The sequence below is a fragment of the Crocodylus siamensis genome, chromosome 5 (genome assembly GCF_052110815.1).
Source record: "Crocodylus siamensis isolate JL-2025a chromosome 5, ASM5211081v1, whole genome shotgun sequence".
NCBI lineage: Eukaryota > Metazoa > Chordata > Crocodylia > Crocodylidae > Crocodylus > Crocodylus siamensis.
Window position 1 is genome coordinate 91,108,570 of NC_143399.1, and position 17,567 is coordinate 91,126,136.

At 42.5% G+C, this 17,567-nt stretch overlaps 1 protein-coding gene across 1 annotated transcript in view; it reads left to right on the top strand.

The window, feature by feature from the left end:
• The first annotated feature begins 309 nt into the window (after positions 1-309).
• The window catches only part of ANKRD33B (ankyrin repeat domain 33B), an 81,946-nt gene continuing 64,688 nt past the window's right edge, over positions 310-17,567 (top strand). The window contains exon 1 of the mRNA XM_090048352.1: positions 310-741. Coding sequence (XP_089904478.1) covers positions 310-741 — 432 coding nt within the window. The remainder of the gene's footprint in view (positions 742-17,567) is intronic.

The window sequence follows — 17,567 nt, forward strand, 5'->3', positions numbered from 1 at the left end:
CTGCCTGTATGCACAAGGGGCAGGGTGGGAGCTCAAGGCACTTTGATTTATGGGGAGGCAGGGATTTTCAGTGGGTGTAGGGGTGTTTCTGGATGTAGGGGTGTGAGTGTGTGTCTCAGTGTATATCAGTGTATATCAAGTGTAGGGTCATGAGTATGTGTCCAGGGGTGTCTCAGTAGGTATAAGGGATCTCAGGGCGAGGGGAGGTCCCTGCTCCCCTGCCAAGGGGTCTCTCCCTGACCTGTAGAGTCCCTCTTATTTTGGAGGAGAAGGTCCAGCAACAGGGCCCATCCCCAGTGAGAGTGGACCATGGTGCTGCTGTCTGGGGAAAAGCTGAAGGGGGAACAGCAGCAACAGGTCTGTCCCAGCTCAGACAGGGAGAGGGAACTGCAGAGCCCAGGGCAGGAGAGGCCAGCAGCTGAGGGGGAGGAGGATGATGGTGATGATGAAGGGGAAGAAGATGAGAATGCTGAGGATGAGGGTGAGGAGGACTATGAGGAATATGAAGACTTCTCGGAGCTACCTGACACTTGCAGCATCGCCTCGGATGACTCCTTCTACCCGCCGGGCGGTGATGACGATGGGGGTGAGACTTGGTCACTGGGTGAATCTGAGTCCGAGAGTCCCGAGCCGCTGACCCTCTTCCGTGCCTGCTGCACCAATAATGCCGTCCTGCTCAAGGCACTGATCCGCCAGGGCCCCGAGGAGGAGGAGGTGTGCGAGGCCGACCGCAACCGCCGGGTGAGACACTGGCCTGTGGGCCTCATATCCCACACCCCTACCTCCAGAGACCCGCACCCTCCCCCATGCCAGAGCCTCATAGGGCACACCTCAGACCCATGCATAGAGACATCCTTCCCTAGATGTCCCCCCAGCATCTCCTGCCCCAATACTCTCCCTGCGCCCATAACACGAGGTCAGCGCCCATCACTGCAGCATCCTGGTGCCCTTTTGTGCCTGCACTCTGCCTAATCCCCCATGCTGAACCCTGCCATGACCTAGGTTTTACCAGGCAGCCTTGTGCATGCTGCAGACATGCAGTCTCTAGTCCACACACCACAAACACACACTCAATACTTCTGATCCATTGCCACTGCATCACCTTAAAACCATAGGCGACTGGTAGGGGGTGCACGGGGGTGTATGTGCCCCCTCCGACAGATGACACCAACACTGTCCCCAGATTCAGGAGGCACCAGTCACTCGTGCTTAAAAAACTCCCATCCCCTGGGGTGGGTAGAATCAATTCAGGCCTCTAACCTAACCTCAAGGCACATCATTGCTATGCTTTCCCTTGGTGTGGGAGGAACAGGAAGCCCCTTCCTTTACTACAGTTGAAAACTGTGAAATAGAACCCCCTTTTGCCTCTTCCCACAGCAGCACATGCCCTTCGAGGGTTATAGTGGGTGTCCCTCACTTCGTCAGAGGAACAAGGGTCAGAGCCATGGGGCCTCTCCAAACATTTCCTGCAATTTGCTTCCTACACCCTTCAGGTGCAATGCAGCACCCTAAGTTCATCCATTTGCTTTTTGCCCTTCTGAATCCCTTCTTATCTTATCCAGTGCATCCACATGCTTGCACCCTCCTGCACTTTCCCCAGCTCCTGACACTGTTGTCAGACTCAGCTTTGGACTCCCCAGGCACATGCATCCCATGTGACACTTACTCACTCACAGAATACACATGTGAATATGATGGGAGCAGAAAATAAAAGTGTGATGGTTTTGTTTCAATGCCAAGGCTTTTATGGAGAAACATGACCCACATCCCAGGTGGAGAAGGAGTTCAGGCAAAGCAGCATAATTATGTGCTCAGGAATAGGAGACAATAGCACTGACTACTGTTTAGCCTAACTGTTGATGACTCTGACAACAGGGCTCCAATTATTGGGATACATTTGATGTTTCCTTAACATTTGGGAATTTACTTGATGTTTCAATCTTAATTTAAATTGAATGCTTATTCATGTGTATTATTAGAAGGGATGGCATTTTACTATTAACCATTCTGCTTTGCAGAAACAAGCCAAGTGCTTTGCTAATTCTCACATTTTCCCCAAAATACTTTACAGTTCTTGGAACTTTAACAATTGATCGAAGTTAATAATTTTCTCCTTTTCTGTCTCTTTTATCACTGATCCTCACTAAAAATATAAGGACTCACTTAGTTTTCAAATGCTAAACAGGATTTCATTAATTCCTACACTAAGAGCTATTTTTTCTAATTATATGTATTTTCTGGTTTCTGTATCTGTGCAATATCTTTTTATTAGTTTGGCACTTTGCTGTTTAATTCATTGGAGGAACAAAGATTTATTTTACTGAAGCAGCAGAGGAGGACTAGTGAAAGATTTTCTGGGTAACACAATAGACATGTATGTGCAGAGTGCAGCTGAGCAGCTATAGAGTTGCAGCAGTGACTTCAGATGTTTAGGATTATGACATAGTTAATATTAATTAAAAGCCCAGTTTGACCATCTCCAGATACCATCCCACTCTCTCCCTCCAAAAATCTTTCACCCTGAAATTTTCCATGCCTTCTTTACAGAGGATAATATTGGAATACAGGCTGAGTTAAAATCTGTCAAGTGATATTTAAATTGTGATAAAACCTATGGCCTTTCCCTTTTTAATCTACTCTGACTTGAAGACTCAAAAATGTTTCTGTTTCTTTATCCCAATTTAAAACTAGCACAGAGGCCTAGTTTTAGTTCTTTTGGAATTTATAAACCTTTATTCTCATAGGATTTTTTCTCACAGTCACTGTAATCTCTCTTGAAAGCCTGTAGGTATTATAATCTCTTGAGCTCTGATATAGGTTCTGTAAACTCCATGAACTCTAATGTGGGAGGAAGAAGCTCTTGCACATGCAAAGGGGTTTAACACAGGGAAACTCTGAGCATCAGAAAGAAAAGGGAAGATCTGATTCAGGGCACAAGAAATGGATTTCAGGCATGTCAAAGAAAAGCAAAGAAAGAGATGGGCTCCTTTCCTAAAACTGTTGGAGGAAAAGTCTCCCAGAATGTGATAGACTTGAGTTCATTTCCCTCCCCTGTCTGAAGGGCTCTGATCCCGCATCTCACACAGGAGTGACCTAACCGGCTAGCTTTAGGATGTTTTGGGGTGGGCAGGTTCTCTCAGTCCTTCCTTTTGGAGCTGTTTCAATTTGTACTGTCCTTAAATAGTCACTGAAACAAAGAGCAAATGAATGAGGATGACTACGCAGTGTAAAAGTTAGGGTACTTAACTGGGAGGTGGGACACTGGGAATTTTGTCCAGGCTGCAGCAAGTGTTATACAAAGCAAATTATGTTATACAAAGAAAGATAGTGTCAACAAGAAAGATTTGAGCGACCGTGCCACCTCTGAGTACCCTGTAGTTCAGAGGCCAGCACGCTTTCTAGAGAGCTGGGAAATATGGGTACAAATCACTTCAGGAATAGGAGGAAACTGAACCCTGGCTTTCCATAGCATTGGTGAGTGCTCTCACCACTGGGATACGGGATAGAAAGGGATGACACTTCTTCTTTCTTCTCTGGGTTTCCAAATCTAATCTTGAAATTCATTTTCCAACCAATATTAAAAAGCAAAATTTAGGTCAAGTTCACAAATGGTCTGGGGATAACTGAAACCATATTTTTCAGTTAATTTTCTATTTGCCAAAAATAGTTTGCCCAGCTATATTTATAAACTTTATGGAGTGTCTTTGATATTTATAAACACTATATGTTTATACTGTAAGTAGACAAAACTTATTTTCAACTGTTAAAAAGTGACAGGTCTGGACAAGTTTATAAACTTCACTGGTGTTCATACAGTTTCTAAGTGACTGTGATCATGCCATTAGCTTCCAGAAGGCTACTTTTGCCAGTGTAGTATTTGTTTCCAGCATTATGCTGACATGTTTATTAAAGAGTGTAAATGTTCTTTTTCATGCTACAGTTGTAGGGATAGTGATATACAGTGCAAGTCACAGGATAAGATAACAAGCCGGAGCACATTTCCATTTTTCCAATTTAAAAATTCTTTCCTTAGAAACAAAAATCCTAAACAAAGCATTTCCTTAAGATACAAATAAGAATGTAAAGATATCAGTTGTTTTGACTAAAAAAATCCCTCATTCCAGTGTTATGAAATAAATCCAGTCTAAACATTTAAAAAATATATGTACTTTTAAAAAATGGGCTTTTCAGGATATGGGAGTACAGTCATAGGCACCTGATTTTTAAAATCTTGACCTAAAAACCAGAGCAATTCTAAGGTAAGTCTAATTAATGATGAAATGGAAGTCCGAAAATTCTGAGCTAAGGTCCGCAGATAAATAACCTCTTTTCTTCCCTACCTTGTCTTTCCAACACCCCACTCCTATGAGTGTCTTCCATCTCCACAGCACATCTTTTTATGCACTTTCTAGGTGAGGAACATACCTTTCCCATAATGTATCTATTTACTAATAAAACTGCAGACTGTGAATTAAGCAAGGCCCTTCCTCAGATTCATCCCCCTACATAGAGCTAAGTTCATCAATATCCAGGTGTCCAGCCTGTTAGCTGTAAGATTAACCCTGAAGACGTCACTCCCTACTTTCACTCTCCCATGGCAAGGCAACAAGTTTTACATGTTTTTGTCTATATAGGTTCATAAGACACCAGATTTCTACCTCTTAACATTTCATTCTTCTCTCTGTGGAGAATATGAGCAGGCCTACATAGTGCTACTCTTTTTCTCCTTTAACTGAATATGGGACTTAAACACTTAGAAATACACTATGGTGATTCCTTTGGTGTATTAGTTTTAGTTACAGATCATGGGGGAGAGGAGGTTCTGTTCCTTACTCTTCAATATTCATAAACTCACATCTTCCATATTCAGAATATAGGGTAGTTTACAAAAAAATTGAAAACTTTATAAAGGCTGAAACTGTACTTTTACTTCAATTCATGGCACCTCTCCTCACTTCAAGGAGATCAGGATTTCACCCATATATTGACCCTGGTGATGCTATACATCAAATGGGTAGTATACATGATGCAAGCATAGAGGAATTGTTATCACATCATTCTGAATTTCAAACGTACTTATATTTTATAAATTTAAAATAATTGGGAATTAGATCTGGCTGAAAAACAATACTTTTCTGATTCACAGAAATAACTGAGGTTTTGAAATCTGTTTTAATTCCATGTCAGAATGACAGTGAGGATTTTAGAAGTTTATGGAGGCACACAATACTCCAGATGAGGCTTAAATAGTTATGAATAGAGAGGCACTATTACCTCTTGTGTCTTGCACCTAATACTTCTATTGATGAATCCCAAAACTGCCTTTGCCTTTTGTGACACTGCATCATGCTGAAGACTCATATTGAGTCTATGATTTACAAAGACTCTCAGCTTCTTTGCAGTAGACATGAGGACAAATAAGATTGAGCCGAGAACAACAAATGGTACAAGTAGTATACTTATCTGGGATGTGAGACGCCTGAATTCAGACCCCTTTCTAAAGGAACTGCATTCTGAGTGACTTCCAGGTTTAATGTTATCTGCCAGCTTGCTCAAGAAATTCTCAATTCTAGCATCCAAATGATTAATAAGCATGTAAAATGGCATTGTACCCAGGACAGGCCCCTGTGGGACTCCATTCAGACCTCCTGCCATTCTGATTTCGATCCATTTATAATTACCCTTGTTTGTGGCTTTTGAATCACCTGGCTAGCTTGTCACAGAAATGAACTACAAAGTAACTGCACAGATATACAGCAGGCTACCCCAGGAAAAAGCATTTTAACTGGCATACTGGAGAAGGACTTAGTGTGACAGTAGACATGTATGTCCATACAATCATTGGACAAAAGACTTTCTCTTGGGACAAATGTGACATCTGTTCATAGCTTAAGTTCCATTGCTGCTCCTCTGCCAATAGGTAGCTGATGAGATTACACTTCCTGGCCAGTTTATTAGATAGCCCATAATAACGTTACAGACGCACACCTCAATGTCCCAGGAAAAGTGATAGAACATTTTATCCCACCTACTTCAGCAGAAAGTGGGGCATTGGTCTTGTACATCTGTAGGGTCACAGGGCAAAACACCTTGCATATTTACAGCCTGACAGGTCAGAAGCATACAACTCTATTGAAAGCTAGCATGACTAGCTAATCAGGGTTATTCCTGTGTCCTTTGGTAGTAATGATCCATTGTCAGCATGTTTGGAACTGCGATGGAAGGATTCAGTTTCCATATATAAGAGTCCATGTAACTATACAACTTTTAGGGTAGAGCTGGGAGAATAATGTAGAGTGGAAAGGTTTTTCTTTTGCAGAAATATCAGATAGTTAACTTTTCTTTTAGAGTTCAAGCTTTTTTCTAAATCAGATGCCACAAACATTCGTTCTCTAGCTTTTCACTTTTTTTTCCTTAGTGCCAGTACTACATAGATCTCCCCTGCAGTTCTGCCAAAGATAGAAACCACCACCGGGAAGACTCATGTTGCAGCCATATGAATTATTATTTTTGTGTGTCTAAACACTGCATTATGAAGATTATGATTGTTCTTTGCTTTTACTGCATTTAAAATCTATGAAAACTCAAAAATCATGCCTCTGCCTGTAAGCTCTTATTTTTTCCTCATTTCCTCACATGCATTCTTCTCCTCAAAAAATGCAAATATAAGCACAGTTAAAATTTTAAACAATAATGATTGTGTTCTATAAAGAGTTAAAAAGTACTATTCTATGCTAACTTTCCCTTTCAAGGAATGATGGCTTAAAAGTTCTGTCACAGGCCATACTTTTCTGATTCTTTTTTTTTTTTCTGCAGGAGACAGGCAAAATGTAGAGGGTGATTTTTGTTCATTATCTTAACTCCCCTGGAGTTAGTTTCTCATTAGGTGCTTGGCACTAAGCGTCAGCCAATAATAAAATTCACTGGAGAGGGCAAAATTACACCATAAGCCCTTAGCTGTCTATTATTCAGACAACAAACAAACAGAAAAAAGGGTAAGATCACATCAGGCTGTGAACCCATGATCTCTTAAAATCTTGTTATGGAAAAAAGGGATTGGTCTCAACCTTTGAAATAAGTAGGTTGGAGCCAGGGGAGAAGATTTTCTAGGGGATATATTCTGTTGGAGACTTAAAAAGTCAAACAGAAATGCTTCTCTGACTGCAATATATATCTGGCTTTAGTTGTATGAGGGATTTGTGCTTGCCTGCAAAAGCTTATGCCTTCTTGAACCAGTTAGTCCCTAAAGGCAGTAGTTCTCGACTTTTTTAGATTCAAGACACCCCTCAAAAAATGCCAGCTCTTAGTTTTCATTCATTTTTTACTACAGAAGAATAACGGGGCAAATATTCTGTTGCAAAGAACGCACCATAACAAATCAAAACCAAAAATTAACACTATGAATTCGTTTTTGAAATCTCTGGGTTGCTTCTCAGCAGAGTAAATTATCTTACACTGATCTAGGTGTTGGTTCAGCTAGACCAGGCTTGTCCAACATACGGCCTGTGAGCCGCCACATGGCCTGCCAAGCCATTTTATTTGGCCTGCGGCTGCACTGCCACTGTAGAGCGTAGAGCTGCAGCAAAGCTGCTGCTGCGGAGCTGCCGCCGAGCACGGAGCTGCTGCTGAGAGTGGAGCCACAGCAGCCAGGCAAGGCAGGCAGGGCTGGCCTCCGGGCCCCAGCCGGGAGCCAGGGGAGGGGAGCTGCTTACACTGGGGCCAGGCTCATCAGTGCTGAGGGCTGCACAGCGTGGGGCTGTCCCAACCATGCCTAATTAGATGAGCTGGGGACAGGGTGCAGCTTCTTCTCTGGCTCTGCCCCCGGCCCGTGGCCAGGGGAGCTGCAGCATGGCCTGTGCCCTGCCCACATGTGTGGTGGACGGAGGCATGAGGCAAGTTCCCATGCAGAGCTGGGGGTGCCTCGGGGCCAGGCTGGGGCTGCGGGGCATGTGGTTGCCGGAGCCAGGCTGGGCGGGAGGCAGGAGGAACCAGGCCCAGAGGCGCTCTACCTCCAGCCACCTCCTTGGCGGTTCAGGTTCTGCTAATGTAGCCTGCATGGCTGAGGATGGGGGTCTGCATGCTGCTGGAGCAGCCTGTGCAGTGAGGGGGTCCTAGGGGCCCACCTCCACAGCATGCAGCCTGTGCAACACATGCTGGTGCTATCTGGGGCCCACAGCCTCACCAGATTTGAACAGCCCTGAACTAGCTTATCCTTGAGATCTCTTCCACATCTCTGCAGTATATGCCTACAATTTCTATTTAATTAACCACAATGACCATGATCAAGTTAGTAAAGGATCTCAAGGATAAGCCAGTCCAGGGCTGTTCACATCTGGTGAGGCTGTGGGCCCCAGATAACACCAGCATGTGTTGCACAGGCTGCATGCTGTGGGGGTGGGTGCCTAGGATCCCTTCACTGCACGGGCTGCTCTAGCAGCACGCAGACCCCCATTCTCAGCCATGCAGGCTACAGTTGCAGGACATGGACCACTCCTCCCACCCCAGGCCTTTCCCCTTTGCACAGCAGTGGGAGAGGTGGCTGCCCAGGCCCATGCCCTATATACTTAACTGCTTGCAGACCCCATGTAGACAGTGGGTGACATCCTGACCCTTTGCAGGCTACATGTGGCCTGCAGGTAGTCAGCTGGGCAGCCCTAATCTAGTCCAACCCCCTGCACAGAAAAATGATGTCCTGTTCCTAAGCCATACCAAACCTACATACTTTCTGAAAACCACAACTTCTCTAGGCACATTTCCAGACCCATTTCATTGTCACTTCCTGTAACTTCATTGGTGTCAAAGGTCACGTGACATCACTTCCTGATGTGATACCACTTTCTGTGAGGTCTTTGAATATGGCTCGCCAGCCCACTGGGTGATTAAAAGTTCATGATCCAGCCCCACATTCAAAAAGGTTGGACACCCCTGAGCTAGACTGTTGGTACCTGACTTTTTTGTAAATGTTGAAATAGCAACATGATTTTGGTCCCTACTGTAGGAACTCTCACTAAAGGAGCCAACAGAGATCACACACTGCACAGTTATTTAAGGTAGCTTTTTCTATATTTAAATGGGTCGGGTGTCATAGCTGTACTGGCAAAGTCTCCTAGTAGAGAAGCAATTTATAATACTAAATGAGTTATATAAAATTTCCAAACAAAGTAAGTTACGTGAGCAAAAGGGTTTTTTTTGTTAATAGAGCTCAGTTGTTCGTTGGGATTTTGTTTACATATGGGTGTCACTTTTTTCCTCTTTAACTGTAAAATAACCTTACCAACAACAGCCCTTACTAACAAAGAAAAGCCCTTTTGCTGGTACATCTTACTCCATTCTAGGGAACTAGTTTAAGCCACCCTGACAAAAGTTCTTTTAGTATAAGCAGTGTTGGCAAAACTTTAAGCATAGACCAGGCCTAAGAGATTCCCTAGAAGTTTACAGTCCAGACCAAACCTGCAACGGGCGAGTTATAACTGTCACCTGTAGGGGATTTCCTGGCATCAAGAAAAAGAGAACTGCCATAGTACAAGTAACATGCCACATCTGGAGAACAGGCTTTTTGCTCCACTGTAGAGGCTTGTGTTTTGCTACAGAATATTAGAAACCCTTCTACATGTTATGTAGAAAGTTTCAGGTCTCTTGTGTTCTCTCACACAACGTATTCTCGAGGGAGGGACTTTGTTAAAACTTAGCATCATGATGCTGTTTTAGAAAGGGGGTTTTCTTATTAGTAAATGTGAAAGCTGGTTAAAATGTTTAAGACCCTGAAGTTAAAAGTGAAGAAATTAACATTCTTATAAAGAGTGTGGAAACAATTTAAGCTCTTTATTAAAAAAAATAGGCAGGTGAGCAAGGAACAATAAGTGGCAAAATATAAATGTTCTTCAAATAGGTATTCCTTAAAATATGGAAATCCAACCAAGGTGAAACCAATATAAAATAAGTGTAACCTAGGCAAATTCAGGGGGCTTAAAATGGAAATTGATGAACAAATACCCAAAGATCAGATGAGATTTACAAAGTTATTATGCACCTAAAAATGCAGACAAGTGTCTGATTTATCTCAAAAGTGCCTAACAGGTTAGATGTCAGGAAACCCCTATTAGTCACCAATTTACATGTTTCAGTGTTTAAACATCCTTTAGAAATCTGGCCTGTAAATAAATATAAATGTCTCTAAATATATCAGAAACGGAAAGCATGAAAAAAGATTATGTCTTCCAGTAAATGGAGAAATAAATAAGGAAAATGGGGTTGTGTTGTGCACAGTCAGATAGGTACAGGTAGATTCCTACACCCACCTGCAAGAAATGATTAGCCAAATAAGGCCTATCCTTAGTCTTATATGCCACACCGGGTCTATATCACCACTCTCATTGGAATCAATAGAAACTGGATTCCAGGATCTTGTCTCTGTAAAAAAGTTGCAGCAGTTCAATTTGAATTCAGGAGAGCTTTTAGGGAAACTAAATGGAGAGTACATAAATAACTTAATTCAAGTGGCTTGGAGGCTGTTGCATATAGAGACATAGGAAGTGGAAGGCTTTTAGGATGATTGTAGCTTAGAAAATGAGTCTGTGTCAATAGTTGTTCTAGTTTGATGATTGCTCCAAATGGATATTTTATAGTAAATTAGATATTGTTTTTGTAGAGCTTTTTTCCAAGCCTAGAAACAATCACAGACTAACTCATTCAAGCACAGATCAGCTCCACACCTGACAGAATACTGTTACCTTTAAAAACTAATGAAATTCTCATACTGATAGCAGTAGAGATTTGTTATGAACAAATTTAAGGACAGAACTATAAAAAAGATACTTGTAATGTAGCATGCTTCAAATGCACTTATGAAATATAACTTCAGTATGCCTTACTGCACTTTCCAGGAGGCTCTTTGAGGTTAGCTTCACCATGCTCCTTTCAAGCTGTAATGTTATTAATGAATTAATGATTTAAGGTAGGATCTGTGAGCTTTACCCCTCCTCCATCTCATTAAAGACTCTTCATACAGGACTCTGGTGAAATACTGCTTCAAGAACTCCAGTATCTTCAGATCTGTCACTTAAAGGGTTCTCCCACCTCATATTTCATTGAGACATAAGATAGCATCCAGTAAAAAATCTAAATTTAGAGAAAAGTTTTTAGCATTTCTGGTTTTATTTTTGTTTGATTATCAAAAGACTAAATTCAAAGTCTTTTGTATATAGTCAACACCCTATAATTGCTAGGAAATTTACACTTAGCTTGCCTTTTAACACTGGTGTTAGATGTCAGAGCAGGTTTAGAGAACAATGGTGGAATCAGAACATTTTGGGAATGAGAGCTGCACAAGAGGAAAAGAGATAAAGAGTATAATTTTCCTTATTAAAGCCATATCTAATTCCTATTACAAAGGAGACAGAAAAGGAAGATGACTTTGCTGGCCTCATTACCTAGCAGCAGGTTCTAAACTACCATATAGCAGACTTCAGTTTCTCACTCCAGGCTAACATAGGATAGGGAACATTCAATGATATCCTGGGTGGGGAAGAGAAAGGAATTACATGTGCCTTTTGGCAGTGTCGCTTCCAGCTAGCCGGACTACCAATGAGGCTACATACCATTCTTTCAATACCTGCTTTTAACTCCTGTCTTCCCCCCCTAAATACTTTATAGTAAGGACTCTGAATTTAAACACTGTAGGCCTAATCCTTTCCGCACAAAGATCACTTTGCATCCAGGCAGCACCAGGAGACCTTACATCTGCCCTCTGGAGGGGCAGTGGAGGATTCCCTCAGCAGGAAGCTTACATAGAGCCGTGCTGTAGGTGTTCCAGTGGGAGTGGAAAGAGGTATGACATGCTGGAGGGGATGGAAGTGCTCTTCTCATCACCATTTGTCAGACTAGTCACTGACAGATGGCACTGAGAGTTGGGCCCCCAGGCCAACTTCAGCAGAGGCATAAAGGTAACAGAGGTGCCTTTGCCAGCGTCCCAGCTATCTCATTGCACTCAAACTAGGACAGATAGAGATTAAACCCTGTCACCTGGAATGGGGAGAAGATGACAATTTTTTCCCATATTCCAAGGTTAGAAAAACTTTGGTGACAGACACTGAGCTTGCTGTTGGCACTGTCCTGGGTATTTCTGTGGTAGGCATTTTGCAAAGCAGAGCTCTCCCACAGCGCAGGTGCAGAACATACAATTGTGGTTGCATGAATATTCCTGAAACCTGATTGAGAGTGATTGTTTGGAAGAAAGAGAAGAGAGGTTATTTCAATCATTGGTCTCAGGGCTGAGTCTGCCGGTTGATTGATTGATGCCCTGATGCCTCCATGGAGACCATATAAAACCCTGAAACACTGCTGTAAACTGCTGTGTGAATCTCCACATACTCCAGTAGTGTTTATAGGTCTGAAAGGTCTACCAATTACTACCTGCTCAGATTATAGCTGGCCAAGTTCATACTGTTATTTCCCCTGTGTTATTTACTGCATCTGCTTTGTTCTCAGACCTGAAAAAGGGTGACTTAGGCCCAAAGGTTTATTCAACATCTTTCCCAACTATACAGTTTCATAGATTCATAGATGTTTGGGCTGGAAGGGACCTCAGTAGATCATTGAACCAAGCCCCCTGCTCTGGGCAGGAAAGAGCACTAGTGTTAGATGACCCCAGCCAGGTACAGGTCTAGCCTCCTCTTAAAGATCCCCAAGATAGGGGAGAGCACCACCTCCCTTGGAAGTCCATTCCAGATTCTGGCAACCCTTACTGTAAAGAAGTTCTTCCTGATGTCTAACTTAAATCTGCTCTTTGTCAGTTTGTGGCAGCAATTCCTAGTTACTCCAAGAGGTGCCATGTTTAATAAAGATATCACAAAAATCCTTGCATCTTGTACTTCTGGCCCAAACATACTACAACTTCACATAGCATTTACTGCATTTTTAGGTTTGTTTGGATTAATAGCCAGCTCACCATGAATTGTTTCTTTCCCCATCAAATCTCCAGTTAACTACAGCAATTCACCATATTAAGCCAAGAGAACAATATCATCAAGGTCTGAAAGTAAAATGATGTTGAGTTTGATACCATACCTATGTTATTTCTATTTTCTCTTCAAAATAGAAAAAACCAGTCCATTAGCATTTTAAGCTGGTTCAGAAAATGCTCCAACTTTTACAGAATATGTTTACATCAGTTTTTCTCCAATAAGTTCTAGGGAGAATCTGGTTATGTCACAAAATGAAAAGGTCTTTATTGTATTCAGCTAAAAAAAGTTAGCAGATGCAGACCAATCCTCAGAAGTGAGTTTTCTGTCACGGTCCAAATTTTTTAAAGTTCCTTTTTCCCAAGCCAAACAAAGATGATAGTTTTGTATGAAGATCCGGTTCTTCCTATGTCAGTTTCTGAATGTAAGCATTTTTTCAGTAGCAGTGTTGATTTCTAATGGAGAAGTGTATATTCTTCACACTCCCATAATTCAAGAATGACTTGATTTGATTTTATCAAAATCTCTAATTCACCTTTACACAGACACTAAGTCTGAAAAGATCGAGCCTAAAATGTGTTTCCAAAATTCATGAGAAAGTCAACCAAGTCACTTGAAAATGACCTTGATACACCCTCATGCACGTATCCTTCCAGCTACGAGTTCAGAACCATCTACAAAGTACATCTTTATTTAATGCGAGACTACCCAGGGGCTCACTTGACTTTTTCCCTCAGCTCCTGTTCTGGTTCTTCTCTTCATGAACATTTATTCTGTGGTCAGCTGGATTAATTTTCATATATTTAACAAACATTTTTGTTTAAATTCAGTACTTTTTTTAAAGAAAAAGACACAAGGGGACTAAAACCTACACAGTTGCTCTGCACTGGTGTTCAGTACCGTTCCACCATTCCCTTTAGAAATGAGTCAGTTTATTCAGTTTCAGTCCGTTTTGAATTGATCTCTGGCTTCACTGAGGCATCAAGCTGTTTGTATCAGTTCTAATTACACTGGTGCCTAACAGTTGATCTGATTCACTCCTAATTGTGACCACCTCTACTCTCCCAACAACTGAGATGCCTAAGCTGTGGAGAAAGTTTGATTTTAACAGCACCTTCGGTGATGTCCATCATGGCCCAGCACTTGCGCGGTCTGCAGTTTCCTTTGGGCTTCAAGGAGGCAGCCACATAGATATGAATGTTCCCATCTTAAGCTTCTTACTCAGGACTTCCTTCGTGGAAGCAGCTTTATGGACATGGGTCTAGAAGAGGAATGTGGATAACAGCAGTTCCTCAGTTCCATATTCTCTGAGTGTAAACCCTATGTTAGGCAGACCTTCAATTCCATTTGAATCCTTTAATCCTGAAAATGTTGTGAACTTTGTATGGTTCTTCTTCAGCCAAGAGTCTTTTTAGAGAACTTAGTACTGGATTTTCCTGACTTGGCCCCCACTGCATCTGAGATATCTTCAGGTTTTCAGGAAATAATTTCAGAGGTCTTTAAGATGTCCATAGGTGCATATAGCCTAAAAAATAATCTTTGTCTAACCTGATTTCCGTATTAGCCTCTGGTGCCTTGTGCATGTGTGTTTGTGAATACAAAACACTAACACCCTCAGAAAATTTTAACCAGGAGATCAAAATGACTTTTTGGGGGATAGTTAGACTTTCTGGCAAAGATTTTGTTTCAAAACAATAATAAGTGCTTCCAGTAATTCAAAAAGGGATGAAGTCAAGCTCAGGCGAGCAAGCAAACAAAAAACCCTGCTGTATTTTTCAATAATGATTACTTTGTGATAGATGCCAACAAAAAGGCAGGCAATTTACAATAATGTTTTACTCGTATTGTCAATGCAATACTTTTGTATTTTCAGTAATATTTTCTTTTCAGACAGCAGAGTGATTTTGGGTTTGAATGCTAACTCCCATGTGACTCTACAGGTTTTTGTCTTGTCTTGTCATAAGCTTAGTGTAATTTCACTTTCTTTTAAATTGCATTTACTGAGAATAGAAGTTTTTCTGTAAGACAAGGCATCTGCTCACCAATTAAAATACATCACTGTACTTGAAGCAGGACTTCAGGGATGTCCTAAGGTTTATATTATATCAGGGATGTCAAACACATGGCTCTTGGGTCGGGTCCAGCCCATGAATCTCAGACCAACCCCACACAGTTCACAGAGCATATCTCAGCCCCAGTCTTGCATGCAGCATGTATGCTGGACCCAGTGCTGCAGCCACTGTATGCCGAACAAAAGGTTAGTCTGGGGGTTGGGCTGCATGTATTCCACAGCCAGAGTGTAGGGCTGTTAAAATGGATAACTGAATGCAGCACACATCCTATACTGGCTCCCTGTGCTGCGTTCAGTGCGTGCAGCCAGGCCAATCTGACTCTGGGGCTCACAGTGAATGAAGCACAGGCCAGCACAGCAGGCATATGGCACCCTGCCAGACTGGCCTCACATACAGGGCCAGCATGCTTGGAGAGCCTAGGACCCAAATCAGGCCAGCCCAGGGACTCTCCTCTAGCCCGCAGGGCTGAATGAGTTTGACACTCCTGATCTATATTTTGCAAAAGGTCAGACAAAATGATCAAAACTTTCCCTCCTGGCCCTACTAGTGCACTCGTGAATACGAGTACACTAGTACTGTGTGCTGTGACTTGATTCCTAGGGGAATCAATAGGAGGTCAAAACTGAGACTGTAGGGTAGGGCTCACCATTTTATCATGTTATCATGACACACAAATGCACTATGGCCACATCTACATGAGACGCTTACTGTGCAGTAGCTTGTTACTACTGGGCAATAGCTCTTTACTACTGCACAGTAGTGTCACAGGGCATGAACCATGACGTGACACTTTTGCACAGTAACAATGAGCTACTGTGCAGTCAGGGTCACCATGAAGCTGTCTGGGGAAGCTACTGCACAGTAACATCAGTGAGACTTGGGTATGCAAATACTAAACGACTGTGCAGTAGTTACTGTACAGTCAGTGTCTTGTATAGACATGGCCTACAAATATGGGTCAAGGTACTTCTCCCTACCTGAATATTTTCCATTGCTTTATCACTTCATTTGGTAAATGTCTTAAGTCATTTGGTTCCCGTTTTCCCCAGGTACTAAGAAGAAGCCCTGATTGGGATTTTAGTTATGGTCCATCTTTCTTTGACTGCCTGATCCTTGTCTAGCCACAGCATTTTTGGAACACTATGAAATTATAAACAACAGCTACCATTTGAATGAGGAAAACTGTTCCACTCCCAAGATTTAACATTACTAAGAAAACAAATCACTTGCTTTTGAAACAAGGCAGCATATTGTTTTCCCTCACAGCACTGAGTCTAGCCAGTTGTGTGATAAAATTCAGAGTAAAATGAAATACATTTTAACTATATAATTTCTTTTTTGCATTTACTTTAGCCAAATCTCTGGTAAACAGTTACTAAGCAGTAATTGCACAGCACTGGGCAGATCATCATCTGCTAAAGTATGTTAGACTGGGGCTTGCTTGGCAGGGGAATAAATCCTCATTCTTCATTGCAGGAGACAGGTTCTCTTAGTAGTTTTCCTGGCTGCTTCTGTGTGAAATGGAAGCCCTGACTGAGCTGATGGCAGCTTCAACTCATCATCCTTAACTGTTTGCTTTAACTAAACTTTTTCCTGTACTTAAGAGCATGTCTCAAAAGTTTTTAAAGAAGTTTTTATGAATCCCCAATAGTTCTGCACCTGGATAGCTGTTGACTGTAAAGACATACTCTCTTCCCCATGTCCCCTGCAGAATCCCATTTTCCTCCATAGCTTGATGCGCATACATTGGCTACATAATATACTTCTGCACTAGTGCACACATCTACATGTGCTCTTAATGCAACTGAATAAATGCCAGTGTAGTTTGTTCCAGAGTTTATTGCTCCCAGGTGCTATATTTGCATTTGTGCCCAGGACTGCAGTACATTGAACTGAGTCAAAGCAGCCCCAGCTGGCAGGGGGCCACAGGGGTCAGCCTGCCAGCCTGGGGCTGCTCTGACTTGGCTCAACATGCTGTGGAGGGGCTGGCTGGGGCACAAGTGTGCTTCAGTGCAGGGGCTAACCAGCAGGCAGCCCCCAAACTGAAGCACCCTTGTACCCCAGCCAGCCCCATCAGTATCTACACAAATATTGAGGTGAAGTAAATAACAGCGCTGCAGGATACTATTTGTGTTTACAAGTACTATCCTATGGTGGTTTTTATTAGTTTACTGTGGCCTAATAGGGCCATGTGTGTAGACACAGAGACTTTACTGTGGAGCTAATTAGGCAACTCCACAGTAAATGTCTTGTGTAGATGCACCCACTGTGATGGGAACTGGGGATGTGGGTGAAGGAAGAATACTGAAAGTGCAGATTTGAGGGGCCTTGCTCAAGCAGAACCATCCCCAAACTAGTTCTCATAGATTTCATAGACATTAGGGCTGGAAGGGACCTCATAAGAACATCGGATCCAGCCCCCTGCTTAAGGGACAGGAAGTCAGCTAGGGTCAAAGGATCCCAGCAAGATAAGCATCCAGATGTTTCTTAAAAGGGTCCAGAGTAGGTGCTTGTACCACCTCTGTGGGGAGTCTGG